Genomic DNA, 16,568 nt, shown 5'->3' on the forward strand with positions numbered 1-16,568 from the left:
GACTAGTCCAGAAAAACCAATCACTTAAATTTTTTTTGAACTGCATATACCTTATAAAGAAGGCACATTGTTTTGTTTTGGCTAAAATCGTCAAGTATAAAATTATTTGACTTTAGCTATGGAAAATGTCAAAATCAGTGTGACTTCATGGTAGCTACATTTCATCCTCACACAAAGGGTTTCCATTCTTAGAGGAATGTGGTGACTTAATAACCATGTTTTAGGCTGAACAACTCTTCAGAATAGGAAGTTGGAGGAGAGATCAGAAAGAAATACAATGAAAGAAAGTATTAATGATGTTGAATAGAATACGGCTTTCTTAGTGTTTTTACAGTAGCAGTTCTCAGGTGGGGTCCTTGGACCTTTGCTGGCTCCTTGAGACTTAAAAGGTTTTGCGAGATCAAAATGGTTTTCACAATAACTTTATTTGCCTTTTTCACTGTGATCACATTTGCACTGATGGTGCCAAAGTGAAGGTGAGTCAAACTGCTGTTGCCATTGTTGGAATCAGGGCAGTGCCACGAATCTGAGCTGTTGTCCTTCTATGCCTCACGCAGCAGACTCAGTAAAAAGAGAAAAAGGCCAGTGTCACTTAAGAATGTGCTTGACGAAGCAGTAAAAATTATTAATTTTATTAAGTCTCAACTCTTGTGCACATCTTTTTTAATATTCTGTGTGATGAAATGGGAACTATGCCTATGGCACTTCTGCACACGCGAGGATAACGGTTGTCTTGGGAAGAAGCACTTCTGTACGTGTTTGAATTGAGAGCTGAATTGCTTTTTTCATGAAATACTATTTTTACTTAAAAAAAAATGAACAAACTGAAGTTACTAGATTTGAGTATTTGGCAGACATTTTCTTGAAGATGAATGAAGTAAGCCTGTTAACTTGAAGGAAAACAACGGACAGTATTTGTTGCCAATGATAAAAGATGAGTTTTTAAGTGAAAATTAGAATTTTGGAACACTTACATCTGCCACTAAGAGCTTGACAGTTTCCCAATACTTAAAGATGTGTTTGATGAGATCAGTGGTGACATTCACAAATGTGCTTTTTTTGATAGTGTATAATGAAATGTGTCAACATTTGGAATATCTACATAGCTCAGTGAACCAATATTTTTCAAATGACAAAGGATGATGTTACAAAATTGTATATGAGTAAAAGATCTGTTCAAAATGCAAGATAAACTTATGCTTCTCACCGTGATAGAGTGACAGGGATGCCTGATGGCTGATGATGTCCAGAATGTGTTGATTGGCCATTCGTATATCTTTTTATTTATTATTTACTTATTTGTTTTTATTTTATAGAGAGAGTGCAGGTGAGAGTGAGGCAGGGAGGGACAGAAGGAGAGGGAGAGAGAGAATCCCAAGCAGGCTCCACACCCAGTGTGGGCTCTGGTCTTGATCTCACAACGCTGACGTCATGACCTGAGCCTAATTCAAGAGTCGGTCGCTTAATCGACTGAGCCCCCCAGGCGCCCCTATTTGTATATACTTTGTTGATTTAAAAAATTGGATTTTTAAAAAATTTTGGAACTCTTTCTTTTTGAAAATGTTGTATTAGGCTCTCTCCTCTAAATGTTGATGTAATTGTAAATGGGTGCTGTTCCTCAATCTCTTATCAGATATTCTCTAAACCTTCTGCTGTTTGTCTTACAGTTTTCTGGTGATGACATGGCATCCGCCAGCTCCAGCCGGGCAGGAGTGGCCCTGCCTTTTGAGAAATCTCAGCTTACTTTGAAAGGTGAGTGGCACCATGTGAAATGTTTACCATTCCAGGTCCAGCCCAATCTATGGGGAAGAGGTAGAATTATACCACACCTTGGTTTGAGAGCCAAATATTGTGAAATAGCTTAAGGGTGTAACTATTCATTCCCATAGGGTTACCGTGTAGCTGGAATTCTTTTTTCTTTTCTTCTTTTTTTTTTTTTTAAGATTTTATTTATTTATTTGACAGAGAGTGAGAGTACAAGCAGGGGGGAACAGCAGGGGGAGCACGGCAGGGAGAGGGAGAAGCAGGCTCCCTGCTGAGCAGAGAGCCTGACATGGGTCTCCATCCCTGGACCTTGGGATCACTACCTGAGCCGAAGGCAGATGCTTAACTGACTGAACCACCCAGGCGCCCCATCTTTTTTTATTTTTAATATTTTATTTTTAAGTAAAATTTACACCCAGTGTGGGGCTCACACTCACAATCCGGGATCAAGAGTCGCATGCTCCACTGACTGAGCCAGCCAGGTGCCCGTATAGCTGAAATTCTTTTTTTTTTTTTAAAGATTTTATTTATTTATTTGAGACAGAGAGAGATTGAGAGCGAGAGCACAAGGGGAGGGTGGGGAGGGGCAGAGGGAGAGTAAGAAGCAGACTCCCTGCTGAGCAGGGAATCGACATGGGCCTCCGTCCCAGAGTCCCAGATCGTGACCTGAGCCAAAGGCAGATGCTTAACCGACTGAGCCACTCAGGCTCCCCTATAGTTGGAATTCTTAAAAAAGAAGGATAAAAGGAACTTTTGGCAAAAATTGTTGAAAATGGTGATTCCTTCATGCCCCAGGGCCCTTTTCTGTTTATCCTCATTCCCTAGGTGATCTCATCCAACCTCATGACTTTATTTATTTATTTTTAAAGATTTATTTTTTTTATTTGAGAAAACGCACGAGAGCACTTGCCCAAGGACACAGTGGAGAGAGGAAGAGGGAGAGAGAAACTTTAGCAGACTCCGTTCTGAGTGCAGAGCCTGATATGTGGGGCTCGATCTCATGATTCTGAGATCAGGCCCTGGGCCGAAACAAGAGTCGGTCACTTAACCAACTGCACCACCCAGGCGCCCCCCAACCTTATGGCTTTAGATGCCGCCAATAATAAGATCACTGCCAAAATCATGTCTCTAGCCTAGGCCTTTCCCTTGATTGGTTTTTAGATTTTGTATCTCTAGTAGCCCACTTGTCATTCCACTTGAATGTTTAGTAACCATCGAAGCTCCCGGTTTTCCTTTATCGTATCCTATATTTAGCCAATCTGTCCTCAGAATGTATTCATCGTTCAGCCTCTTTGCACCACCCCCACTGTCCCACAGGCTGCCATCATCTCCACCCTAGATTAAGGCAGTAGCCTCCTAACCTGCCTCCCTGCTTCTGTTATACTTCATTCTTTTGGTCACGTAGCAGGTGCGTCAAGGGCTCTCCATCTCAGCCAGTAAAAGCTGAAGGTCCCACACGATATGACCCCACCTACCACTCCCATTTCTCATCTCGTGTTATTCTCATCTCCTACACTCTGCTGTGGCCATATGGGCCTCTTTGCTATTCATTGAATATCCCAAACACACTCCCATCTCTGAGCCTTTGCACTTGCTGTTACCTTTGAGTGAAATGCTTTGGGGCATTTGGGGCATACCTCATTTGCTTCCTTACTTTCTTTAGGTCTTTGCTCAAATGTCACCCTCTTCGACAAGGCCTTCCTGATTCTCCCATCTGCAGCCCCCCCGCAATTCCTCATGTCTATCCCTTTCACTACTTAATATTTTTTTCTTAGCCTTGTCACTGGTTAACACAGTACATGTTTTTTAAAAAGATTTTATTTATTTATTTGAGAGAGAGAGAGAGAGAGCAAGTGCGTGTGCACAAGTGGGGGGAAGAGCAGAGGGGGAGGGAGACGGACAAGCAGGCTGCGCTGAGTGTGGAGCCCAACTTGAGGCTCAACCCCATGACCCTGAGAGTGTGACCTGAGATGAAAATCAAGAGGTGGGCACTCAACTGACTGAATCTCCCAGGTGCCCCAACACAGTACAGATTTTTTGTATTCCCTTTATTGACTGTCTCCTTCAATAGAAGGTAAACACAAAAATAGGGATTTTTGTCTATTTTGGTTAGTTTTGATACCCCAGTGACATAGAACAGTGTTGGACACTTAGTGGGCTGTCAACGAATATTGCTCAAATGACAGAAGGTTGCTTTGGTAGCCTTCGCTGTGCAGAAGAGTTGTGGGACTGAGAGATGCCTGGTGGCCCGGGAACAGCGCTCAGTATCAGAGCTCAGGCCTCTCTCAGGCATGGTCATTTGCAGGCAAAATTGTCTTGTCCTTTTTTAAAATTATTATTTCTGAAGTGTAAATGTTATTCATTTCTTTAATCTGTTTTAAAATTGTTTCCTTTCCTCCACTCCTCAGTGCCCCTGCCTGGAGGAAACTAATATTACCAGTTTCTTGTGTGTCCCTTCCAAGATACATGAAAGGGGATATGGTTTTGTAATCTTGAGAGCCAGGTTGCCTTCCTTGGAATGAATACTCTTCTAGCAGTGCATGAGAGTGCCTGTTTCCCCACATCTTTACCGACACAATGTGCTGTCAGACTTTTTTTTTTTTATCTTTGCCAGTCTGATTGGTAAAAATAACTTTTCTTTCTTTCTTTCTTTCTTTCTTTCTTTCTTTCTTTCTTTCTTTCTTTCCTTTCTTTCTTTTTTTTTTTAAAGATTTTATTTATTTATTTGAAAGAGTGAGGGGGGAGGGGGAGGGACAGAGGGAGAAGCAGACTCCCCGCAGAGTAGGGAGCCCATTGCGGGACTCAATCCCAGGACTCCGGGATCATGACCAGAGCTGAAGGCAGACACTTAACTGACTGAGCCATCCAGGTGCCCCAAAATAACTGTTTTCTCAGCAGAGTTTTATTTTACATTTCTTTAATCATAAATGATGTTTAACATCTTATCCTGTGTTTAAGGGAAATTTGGATTTCCTATTCTGTAGATTGTGTGTTCATATTCTCTGCCTGTTTCTTATTTACTTACTGATTTAAAAAAAATAGTCTTGATACATTTTAATCATTTTTGTTGCTGTCTCATGGCTGCTCTAGCCCTCTTGAGGAGGGAGAAACATTAGAGTGAACTCGATAGGGTTTTGAACTTGGAACTTTAGCTTTTACTACCTGGTCTAATAATTAGCAAGTTTAGGTTAAAACAGAAGCCTGTTCATAGAACCTGGTGACATAATGAAGTCCCTGTTTTGGGGCCATTTATTCAGGAACACATTTGACTTGTAAAGATTTCTCAGTGTGAAATTTTACTAGTATGGAACGAGCTAACTTGATAATACAGGTGCATCTGACTACATATGCATTTAACCTCTAGGCATTCTGTAATACCATTGAGGAAAATGATGGGGAGAAAGAGAAAAAGAGAAATAACAAAATAGATGGTGTGGCTGGTTCCTCCTCCTGTGTATTTCATCAAGAGAGCCTATAGTGTAATTTAGGAGAGGTGACTATATTGTTACCTCTCTTTCCCTCAGTTCCCTTATGCTTCTCTATAATGCTGTCCTAGAGTTTTAAAATACACTTAAAATACAGCAAGGCCTTTAACATAAGTGAGCTATTTTATCTGATATTTAACTCAAGAAGCACTGAGAAACTGAACACTGAAAACCAGCAGAACAAAGCAAAATCTGGCTGGTGGGAATCTATTGAAAGACAATATATCAGACTCTATTCTGAGCTTCCTAAGAGCTTTTCATGGATATAATTTTGACCATGTGTCATTTTTTTTTTTTTTGCCTTATTTGTTAACTCTCAAAGCTAAATTCTATGTGAAGATGTGAAATTGGAATTTATATTTCATCAAAGAGTAAATAAACTTTGCAGATAAATCTGGTAGGATGTTGAGGCCTTTATTTTGGCTTGTGTTTTAAGAACAAGAAACTTTCAAAATATCATCCCACTGACTAACTGTAAGTTATGAAGGGGAAAATATATCTTGAGAGTGGAGTGACCTGACAGACCCCACATTAACCAGGGAATCAAACAGCACCCATAATAGGAGGACAACCTAGTGTGTGTAGTAGGACGCTTACAACGTAACCTATGTAGTATTCTTGAGGAAAATGTTCACTGTGAATCTCATCATGAGGAAAACAGTCAGAAAAACACGGCATTTGGTGCATTATATGAGACAGCTGGTGGAAGTCTTTAAAAATCATTGTCAGGGAAAAAGAAGGGAGAACATTCTAGATTATAAAAGATTAAGGAACGAGCAACCAAATGCAATTTGCTCATGCTGTTGGGATCCTGGATTGGGGGGAAATAGCTCTAACAAGTGTGTTTGGAATAATTGGGGAAATTTGGATATGTAATGAATATCAAATGATGGAGTAACTAAATTTTTTTCAAGTATAATAACCGTGGTGTGGTTAGGTGGGAAAATGTCTGTCTTTTTTTTTTTTTTTCCCAAGCTAGCATGGAGCCCAATTCAGAACTTGAGCTCACGACCCTGAGATCAAAACCTGAGCTGAGATCAAGAGTTGAAGTTGAACCCATTGAGCCACCCAGGCTCCTGCTCTTCTTTCTTCCCTTTTTTTTTTTTTTTAAAGGAAGTTCTATGCCCATTATGGGGCTCCAACTCACAGCCCTGAGATCAAGAGTTGCATACTCTACCAACTGAACCAGCCAGGCGCCCCTCCATATTTTGTTTTTTTAATGGAAGTATAATTAACATACAGTGTTATATTAGTTTCAAGCGTACAATGTTTAGAACATCCTTATTCTTTTTTTTTTTTTTAATATTTATTTATTTATTTGAGAGAGAGAGAGTCCAAGCAGGGGGAGCAGTGGAGAGAGGGAGAAGCAGGCTCCTGCTGAGCAGAGAGCCCCACATGGGGCTTGACATGGGGCTCGATCCCAGGACTCTGGGATCATGACCTGAGCCAAAGGCAGACACTTAGCCGACTGAGCCACCCAGGTGCCCCTAGATGTTCTTATTCTTAAGAGTTGTATTCTGGAAGTCTTTAGGGTTAATCAGCCATGATGTCTACAACTTTCAAATGGATTATAAAAAAAAAGTTTGTGGGTATGTGCATAGTTATGCACATACATAGACATAGATATCATATATCTGTATCCTGTGCTATCCAATACGATAGCCACTATAGCCACACAGAACTATTTATGTTAAGATTAAAATTAAATTTAAAATTTAAATCCTCAGTCATACTAGCTATATTCTTGCTCAGTAGCTGCATGTATCTCATGGCAATGCATTGGACTGTGTTGGCATAGATGTTTTCCTTATCACTTAAGTTCTCTTGAATAGCAATGATACAGGCACAGACATAGAGAAAAAAAAAAAAAACAAAAATATGTGGTGGGGCACCTAGCTGTCTCAGTTAGTAGAGCACATGACTCTTGATCTTGGGGTTCTGAGTTTAAGCCTGCTGATGCAGGGCTCAATTCCAGAACCCTGGATCGTGACCTGAGCTGAAGGCAGATGCTTAACCTACTGAGCTACCCAAGTGTCCCGAAAAAAGGCATTTTAAAAAAGAAAGTGTGGCAAAATGGTAGTTGCTGCAGAGTATACACAATTACTTATTGTCCTATTCTTTAACCTTTTCTGTAGATTGGAAACTTCAAAATAAAACCACCAACTGCAATATGTAATCCTAGATTGGGTCCTGGACCAAAAAAAAACGTTTCTTTTCTCTTTTGCTATAATGGACATTGATAGGACATTTAACAAAATTTAAGTGAGATCTGTACATAAGATCATAGTTTTAAATGTTAAATTTCTCCATGTTGATAATTATACTATGGTATTATCAGAAAATGTCTTTGTTCTTAGAAATATACACTGAAGTATTTAGAAGAAGAGGGGCACTGCATCTAAAACTCACTCTCAAAGTTTCAGGAACAGATGTGTATGTGTATGAGAGAGAATTAGGGAAGAGAAAGAGAATAATAAAGCAAATAAAGTAACAAGTTAATATTTGGTGACTCTTAGGTGACAGGTGACCCTTAGGAATTCTTTGTATTTTTGTTGGAACTTTTCTAAACATCTGAAATTATGTCAAAATAAAAAAGAAAGTAAAAATACCAAAAAAAACCCCACCCCCCGAAACAAAAAATAAACCCTCAAACAAGAAAAACCTAGGGAAAAGCTAGAGAGACAGAAATGGAGACATTATAACAGAGTTCCGAGAATTGGCCTGGGAGCTCCCTGATTTTGGATATGTTATTTCACCTCCCTGTACCTTACTTAATTGGCCCAACTATTAAATGAAGGGTTTGAACTTGCTGATTTCTTTTTTTTTTAAATTTAAATGCAATTAATTAACATATAGTGTATTATTAGTTTCAGAGGTAGAGTTCAGTGATTCATCAGTCTTATATAATACCCAGTGCTCATCACATCACGCGCCCTCCTTATGAACTTGTTGATTTCAAAGAAACTGTCTAGCTCAAAATGATAGGACTATAATTATAACTAGTCCTCCCTCCTTCTCCCTTTTTATAAGGCTCTGTGTGCAGAGCTACTCTCGCACCACCAGGTGGCCTCAGTTAACCTTGGTCTATGTGGAAAGTATTTTAGTTTTCTGCTCTGGACCACATTTACCATCACCACAACCTATTTCTCCTGGTACTGTCCCCTATTGCTTCTGAATCTTAGCCACAACTTTTGCTGTTGTTGTTCTTTGGCATGCTCTCTACTGTTCTTTTGGGCCAGGAAAAGACTTGATAAAAGTCTAAGGTATTGCTAAAAGAATCCAGAGGTAGGTTTGTCCTTTGTCAAGTTGTGGACCCTTATAGGATTCTCACCTCAGAAGGGTCTGGGAGGGAGAGGTTTACTAAACCTGTCAGAGAGGAGCTCGGGGTTGCTTCATGGTTAAGAAATGCATCATATGCTCTGATCTGGGGCATGGGATGGAGGACAGCTTAGGTGTGTTCCATCCCAGTGACCTGGAGTTTCCACCATGGCTAATATATGCTCTAAGGGATGCTTGCATACCTGTTCAGCTTGGCTTCCTGGTACCAAATAAACATCAGAAATGCTGCCACATGAAGGATACAAATAGAACAGGAAATGCAGATGGCTAACAAGCACATGGAAAAGATTCACCCTCACTAGTAATTGAGGAACAGCAATAGTACAAATAAGCAAAATCTGGTAATGACATACAGCATGGTGGGGAGTCAGGTTGCCTGGGTGCACATCCTGGTTTGAAGCTCCCTAGCTCTGTCACCTGGGGCAATGACTTAACTTCCCCAAGCCTGCTTCCTCTTGGGTGACATGGAGGTGATGATACATTCCCTGCCTCATGGGTTTAAGGATTCATTGAGATGATGTGTGCATAGCCTAGTGTCTGTCATAAGTGCTCATTAAATCTTATCTAATTTATATGATCTTTTTTGTACCTCTCTGATTTGCAAATAGTGAAAAAACATAATACTCAGTGTGATGGTGGTGAAATGGATATATTGGCATCTACATGGGTTTATCCTTTTTGCAAAGGAATTAAGAAGAATTTGAAGAAAAACTATTCATATCATTTGGAGGAATACTGAGAAATGCATGCAAATATATACATTCATGATGATTTTCCCAGAGTGAAAAATTGGAAGCAATCTATTAAGCACTGAAAGAATAGTTAACTAAATTATGGCATGTCTATGCAATTGGCTCATATTGCAGCCATTTAGAATTGATTTTGGAGGGAGAAGAATTCTTAAAGAATTGGGGGCATAAGAGATAAGTCTGGAAAGTCTGGATTTGCCAACATCTTAATGATAATTATCCCAGTATTTTCAGGTTAGGAGTGCTTTTTTTCTTATGTTTCGTATTTTAAAAATATCCTCACATTTTTTAAAAAATTATTTTTTTTAGGATAAGAAAAAATCCAAAACATGTTTTTTTAAAAGAAACAACAAAAAAGAACGAGAACATCTGCCACAGGAGGGCAGCTGGGAGCCCTCTGACTCATCTTTGACTTTTCTTTCTTTCCCGTCCAGTGGTGTCAGCAAAGCCCAAGGTGCATAATCGTCAACCTCGAATTAACTCATTTGTGGAGGTGGCAGTGGATGGACTCCCCAGTGAGACCAAGAAGACGGGGAAGCGAATTGGGAGCTCCGAGCTTCTCTGGAATGAGATCATCATTTTGTAAGAGAAAGTCCCTTCTCTTTGCAGCAACGTGAGGGAGAGAGAGAAGGTGCTCCAAGCGGGTTGTGGGAGATCCAGCTTTCCTGTGACACCTCTCACTCCTCTGCCTTTGGTACCCAAGGCACCTCTCGCCAGGTGTTTCTACATCATTGAGCTCACAGAGTGTTCATTATTAGCTAGATGGTCACAGGATCAGCTTTGTGGGGGAAAGAGTACACATGTGAGTGTCTTTCTGTTTGAGGTTTCCCCCCTCCCTCCAAGATGTCAGCTGTAAGTTTATCTGTTTTCTTCTTAGTTGTAGGAGGGACCAATATGCTCGGTTGTGATGAATTAAGTTTTTGTTTTCCAGGAATGTCACGGCCCAGAGTCATTTAGATTTGAAGGTCTGGAGCTGCCATACTTTGAGAAATGAACTGCTAGGCACTGCCTCGGTCAACCTCTCCAATGTGCTGAAGAACAATGGGGGCAAAAGTACGTATGATGAAGGGGTGGCTGACGTGATTCACTTGTGGGGGTGGGGAGAAGAGTTCGAAGGCTTGGATTTCTCTCACACGCCACAGATAGACCTGGTGATGCAGTTTCCTCCAGGACCAGGGGCTGCAGTGACTGTTCCCTGTGGATCCCGTTGTGGAGTTTTAGGAAGGCGAGAGCTCCTCTCTGCCTCCACTGAGGGATTCAGCCTCCTTTGTCCCCGGGCTCTCCTGGTGGGATGCAGTGATGTGTCCCCTTGATCCTTTTTGGAGGTTGAATGTTCTCCCTCTGCTCCTCTTTTCCCGATTTGGGAGACATGTGACATGTTGAATCAAACTGCCTCCAGCCTAAATCATTGCTCGCCTAATCTGAGTCCTTGAGCAGAACAAAGAAGCTGCGTGTGTTTATGTGTTCGTGTGTGTGAGTGGGGGGTGGTGGTGTTACAAATAGTGCCTTGTGCTTAGTAGGCACTCAGTAAACGTTTATTGAATGTTGGAATGTGATGGAAGCTCTGTTTTAATTCTTCAGGGTGCCTCTGCTGCATGGAAATCTAAATCCTAACGTCTATTTATTCCTGCTTGTGGTCAGTGGCATAACCCATTGCTGTGGTTTCTGGACCCTCCCTCATAAAGCCTCTATTGAGAGCAGTACCATATGTGGTGAGGGAATGCCACGGAAAGAAAGGCTCCTTTTTCTCTTGATGTCTGCTGTCTAGAAAATATTTTCTGAAAGTAGATTTAGCTTAAGAGCGATGTGGGGGTGGGGAGTGTTGAGTCCCCGGGAGAGCACTGCGTTGACTCAAGAGTCTTTTCTTTCTGAGCCTGTCGCTTCTGACAGGCCACTCAAGTGGTGTTGGAGGCTCCTCTGGTCTTTCCCTTTCTGCTGGGCACACACAGATATGGTGAACCCACTCCAGCTTCAGGAATTGGCCTCTCTCTTAATTCTGCAGGGAATTCCCTGATGGTTTATCTTCTGATTTGGTCTTTGTTTTCCCAAACTCTAGCATGCCTTTTATAATTTGATTATCAAGGAGGATTACATTTATTAGGTCATTTGGAAATATACTTGTGGACATTCTCATATTAGGATCAGCCACCAATATGACTGTTCTTTTTTTTTTTCCTTCTTCATTTGCTCTGTCAACATACTTTTGCTTTTGATTATAAAAGTTCTTGTAGAAAAACTGGAAATTACACAAAAGCATACAGACACACAAAGAAAATAAAATTCTCCTGTGAGCCACAGTACTTAGTGATAATTACTAACATTTTGATATACATTTTTCTGAGCCTTTTTTTTCCTGTGTGCAAATATAAATATTTAAGACATCAATGAAGCAAAATTGAAACCTACGTAAACATATTACCTTGCAATATGCCTTTTTCTCTTTAAAATGTATTAATATATCTTTTTTTTTTTAAGTCATCTCTACATGGGGATTTTGGGGCTCAATATATCTTTATTTACATAATTATTTCTAATTGTGATACAATGCACTTAGCATAAAATTTACCATCTTAGCCATTTTTAAATGTATAGTATAATGGCAATTAAGTACATACACATTATGCAACTGTCACTACCATCCGTCTCCAGAATTTCAAACTCAAACTCTGTTCCCATCCAAAACTCATTCACTCTCTTCCCTCCACCTCCCACCATTGTACTTTCTGTCTCTATACATCTGAGTAGGTACCTCGTTTAGGTACATACAGTATTTGCCCTTTAAAAAAAAAAGTTTTATTTATTTGTTTATTTAGAGAGCAAGTGGGAGGGGGCAAAGGGAGAGGGAGAGACAATCTTAAGCAGACTCCATGCTGAGTGTGGAGCCTGACTTGGGGCTTGATCTCACACCCCTGAGATCACAGCCTGAGCTGAAACCAAGAGTCGGACACTTAGCTGACTGTGCCAGTCAGGCACCCCCCTCGATATATTGAAATAGCCGTAATTATTCTTCCAAAGTATAGTTTTTGATGACTGCCTGGTAGTAGTCTTTCAGGAGGTTGTGTGACGGACACTGGGGTTGTTTTCGGTATTTTAATAGTCACAAATAATGCTGTGGTAAACTTATATGTTAATAAATCTTTGTGCCCATTTTGATAATTGTGATAAGTTATTGAAGATGGGTTTGCTGGGTTTAAGAATTTTTCACATATTTGTCTGGGGCGCCTGGGTGGCACAGCGGTTAAGCGTCTGCCTTCGGCTCAGGGCGTGATCCTGGCGTTATGGGATCGAGCCCCACATCAGGCTCCTCCGCTATGAGCCTGCTTCTTCCTCTCCCACTCCCCCTGCTTTTGTTCCCTCTCTCGCTGGCTGTCTCTATCTCTGTCGAATAAATAAATCTTTAAAAAAAAAAAAAGAATTTTTCACATATTTGTGACATTGGACACATATTGCAAGATTACTCTCCAGAAAAGTTTTGCCAGTTTACCCTTGCATCAGCAGTGGTCAAGACTGCTGGTTTCTCTTGCATGTTAGCCTTTATTGGATTTATTTGTTAAAAAAAAAAAAAAAAAAAAATTTTTTTTTTTTTTGCCTATTTGATAATTAACATTATGCCAGATTTGCTTCATCTAATTTTTTTTTTTTTTTGGTTGTAGTATTTCAAAGTAAATTATAGGTGTTTCAGTATTATATATTAGATTCTTCAATGTGTGTCTTATAAAAAAAGGATTTAAATAAAAAACCTTAATTTTGTTACATAAATTAACGCATTTATTATAGGCTAGTAATGTTTCAGATGGTGGAGATTCTACTGGTCTCTCAAGTCCTTCAAGGTTCTGATGGCCGCTGACTTTACTGTAGATCTGAGCCCCACAAGCCACTGTTTTCATGCAGGAACACAATGCCACATCCCCATAGCTCATCTTTTCATCTTGGTTGTGCCACAGAAAGGGCAAGTGTGCTTGGCATGCTGGCTTATTTCAGTCTTTTTCACTATTTTCCTTGTGAGAGGCGCCATAATGGGTCTTATATGTACCAATGATTCTGACCTTCTTGGTGCGTTTAGCCATGTCACCACAGACTAGGTCTGAGCTCAAAGAGGAAGCAAAAATGATATTTTCTTATATAATGACTATACCATTATCACACCTAGCAATATTAACATGAATTCCTTATTATCACCTAATATCCAGTTCCTATTCAATTTCACCATTGTCTCAAAGTGTTTTCAAGTTGGTTTGCTTGGACCTGAATTCAGACAAGGTCTGCTCATTGAATTTGGTCGTTATGTCTCTGAAGTTACCCCAGCTTCACTCTGCCTTTTGATACTATGATTTATTGAAGGAGATTGAATGTTTTCAGAGTGCGTTTATTGCCTTATTAATGTCCTTTGCTCATTTTTATATCAAAGTGGGCGTTTTTCTCTTTCAGTTTTGAAAGAGTTCTTCATATGTTAAGAACATTTCCCTTTGTCTTATAATTTGTAAGTATTTTTCCAGTTTTTCATTTGCATCTTAATTTTGTAGGGTTTTTTTTCTATTTTTCAAGCAGATGTTTTAAACTTGCAGTTGACTGTCACTCTTTGTAGCCTTTTCCTTTATGGAAAGGCTTTCTCCATCCTGAGTTCAGGTAAATAGTCACCTCTAGTTTTTCCTAGTACATTGTGATTTTATTTTTTCACATTAAATTTTTTTTTAGGTTATCTATCTATCTATCTATCTATCTATCTATCTATCTATCTATTTATCTATCTATCTATCTGAAAGAGAGAGAGAGAGAGTGTGTGTGCAAGAGAGCAAGCCCAAGCAGGGGGAAGGAGCAGAGGGAGAGGGAGAAGCAGGCTCCCTGCAGAGCAGGGACACTGATGCTGGGCTTGATCCCTCATGACCTGAGCCAAAGGCAGATGCTTAACCAACTGAGCCACCAAGGCACTCCTGCATTTAATTCTTTAAGTGAGCTTATTTTTGTGTATAGGGTGAGTAGGGATCTAATTTAATTTTTCCCGAGTAGTTCACTGGTTGCTTTAGCATTACTCACTGATTAATCCATCTGTAATTATCTGTGATCATCATCCCTGATGAGTTGTTACCTTCAGCCTATATTAGAAAAAAAACCCCATATATATATATATATATATATATCACACACACACACATATATACTTGGGCCTCTGTGGGGAAATTTCCATTTCATCTGTTGTTTTATGAGACTTTTAAATTACTGTGTCTTAGCTGTTGTAACATTACTATGTTTTAATATCTGACTGAGCGTCTCTGCTTTTCAAAATCTTCCTCTTTTCTTTGCATATATGACTACAACACCTGACTTTAAATTATTTTCTCCTCTTCTTCCTCTCTTGCCCCCAGTTCACTTAAGATTTTATGGAAATTCTATCCTGTGTAAGTTCCTTTATGGAGAATGTCTATACTAATTCTTCCTACCTGGGAACATGGAGTATCTCTAAATTCACTCAAATCATTTTGAAGTTATCTTTAGATAGACTGTCTTAAATTGTAAAAATATTTTTAATGTTATTTTTAGTGGAATTTTTTCCTATTTTCCTAATTTAGTGTTGTTGGTATACGACTGTTAGTTTCTGCATTTTTTTTTTAATCAGTTGGTTGTTGAATTCTTAGTTTATGTTTTCAAGATTCTTTTGGGTTTTCTTGGTAGACATTTATGTGGTTTCCAAGGTTGATAATTTTGCTCAAATTAGGAGATAATTACACTTCTTTTCCTTGTTAGTTGCTTTGCATACAACTTCCTGTTTTAGTGGTGATGGAGTGGGCATCCCACCCTGTCTGGTAACCATGCTCCAAATGACTCTTTGCTGGGTGTAAATTGGGTGTTAGTAACCTCTTCTTGTCCTCCCCTGCTTGGTTTATTAATTTTTTTTTAAAGATTTTTTAAATTTCTTTATTTGACAGAGATAGAGACAGCCAGCGAGAGAGGGAACACAAGCAGGGGGAGTGGGAGAGGAGGAAGCAGGCTCATAGAGGAAGAGCCTGATGTGGGGCTCGATCCCATAACGCTGGGATCACGCCCTGAGCCGAAGGCAGACGCTTAACCGCTGTGCCGCCCAGGCACCCCTCCCCTGCTTGGTTTATTAATCACTGATTCTTTTTTTTGATCAGGAAGGGTGTTGAATTTTTGTCAAATATCTTTTATGTAGCTATGGGGGTGGAGTCTGGGAGGTGCAGTTGGTTGAGCCTCGGACTCTTGGTGTCTGCTCAGGTTGTGATCTCAGGGCTGTGAGATAGGGCTCAGGGCTCTGGGCTCAGCATGGAGTCCACTTCAGATTCTCTCTCCCTCTCCCTCACCCCCTCCCACTCATGCTCTCTCTCTCTCTCTCTAAAATAAATAAATAAATAAATCTTTTTTTTTTTTAAAAAAAGGTAACTATTGGAATAATTAAATGATTTTTCTTCTTTCTATTTCTTATATTGGTTGCCTAAAAGTGACAATCTTTAAATCTCTAGAATATACCCAGTTGCTCATGTTGGATTATTCCTTGAAAATTTTGTTAGAGTTGCTTGTTAATATTTTATTTGGGGATTTTCCATCTGTATTCATAAGTGGCATTTGTCTGTAGTTTTGTACTATTTTTGTCAGCTTTGGAATTGAGGCTTAGCTAATTTTATAAAGTAAATTGAAGCTCTTTCCCACTTTGGGAACAGACTCTATAACATGGGAATTATCTGTTCCATGAGTGCAGGAAAGAGCTCACCCGTAAAACCAGCTGGGTCTGGCTGCTTTCTCTGAAATAATTCTTTGATGACTTTTTCAGTTTTTTACCCCATAATGATTGGTTTGTTCAGCTTTTCTGATTCATCTTGCATCGGTTTTGTTAATTCAGATTTTCTGAGAAAAATTGTTTCATGAGATTTTTCAAATTTATTAGTATAAAGATTTTAAATCGTATTCTCATTTAAAAAATGTTCTTAATTTTTCCCACTTAAAATTTTTGGTATTCCCAATTTTTTTCTTGACTAGTGTAAGCATTTTTTTTTTAACTTTTGCTCTTTATTTTTCACAAGACTACTTGGATTTATCAATTATACCATATTTTCTAGTATTTCCATTTTTAACTTTAACTTTTTTAACTATTTGCCCTAGATCTGTTTTTTTTTTAATCCAGTCAGTTAGTTGGTCATTTATAGCTTTTTGAGTTGAAAGCTTATAGTGCATTTATTTTTGTCTTATTTAATGATGAAAACATTCATGCTTTAAACTT

The 16,568-nt window shown here is 39.4% G+C and overlaps 1 protein-coding gene across 3 annotated transcripts in view; it reads left to right on the forward strand.

Annotated features, from left to right (window-relative positions):
* The first annotated feature begins 1,637 nt into the window (after nt 1–1,637).
* WWP2 (WW domain containing E3 ubiquitin protein ligase 2) overlaps nt 1,638–16,568 on the forward strand; it is a 119,698-nt gene continuing 104,767 nt past the window's right edge. For 2 of the 3 annotated variants that reach the window (XR_004619272.1, XM_002923650.4), the window contains exons 1-3: nt 1,638–1,752; nt 9,772–9,919; nt 10,269–10,390. Coding sequence is in view for 1 of the 3 variants with exons in the window: in XM_002923650.4 (XP_002923696.1) it covers nt 1,683–1,752; nt 9,772–9,919; nt 10,269–10,390 (340 nt within the window). In the remaining 2 variants the exon portion in view is untranslated. Of the gene's footprint in view, nt 1,753–9,771; nt 9,920–10,268; nt 10,391–16,568 lie in introns of those variants that run through there. The other variant, XM_034639621.1, reaches the window with a different exon arrangement.

Source organism: Ailuropoda melanoleuca, chromosome 12 (assembly GCF_002007445.2).
Source record: "Ailuropoda melanoleuca isolate Jingjing chromosome 12, ASM200744v2, whole genome shotgun sequence".
Taxonomy (NCBI): domain Eukaryota; kingdom Metazoa; phylum Chordata; class Mammalia; order Carnivora; family Ursidae; genus Ailuropoda; species Ailuropoda melanoleuca.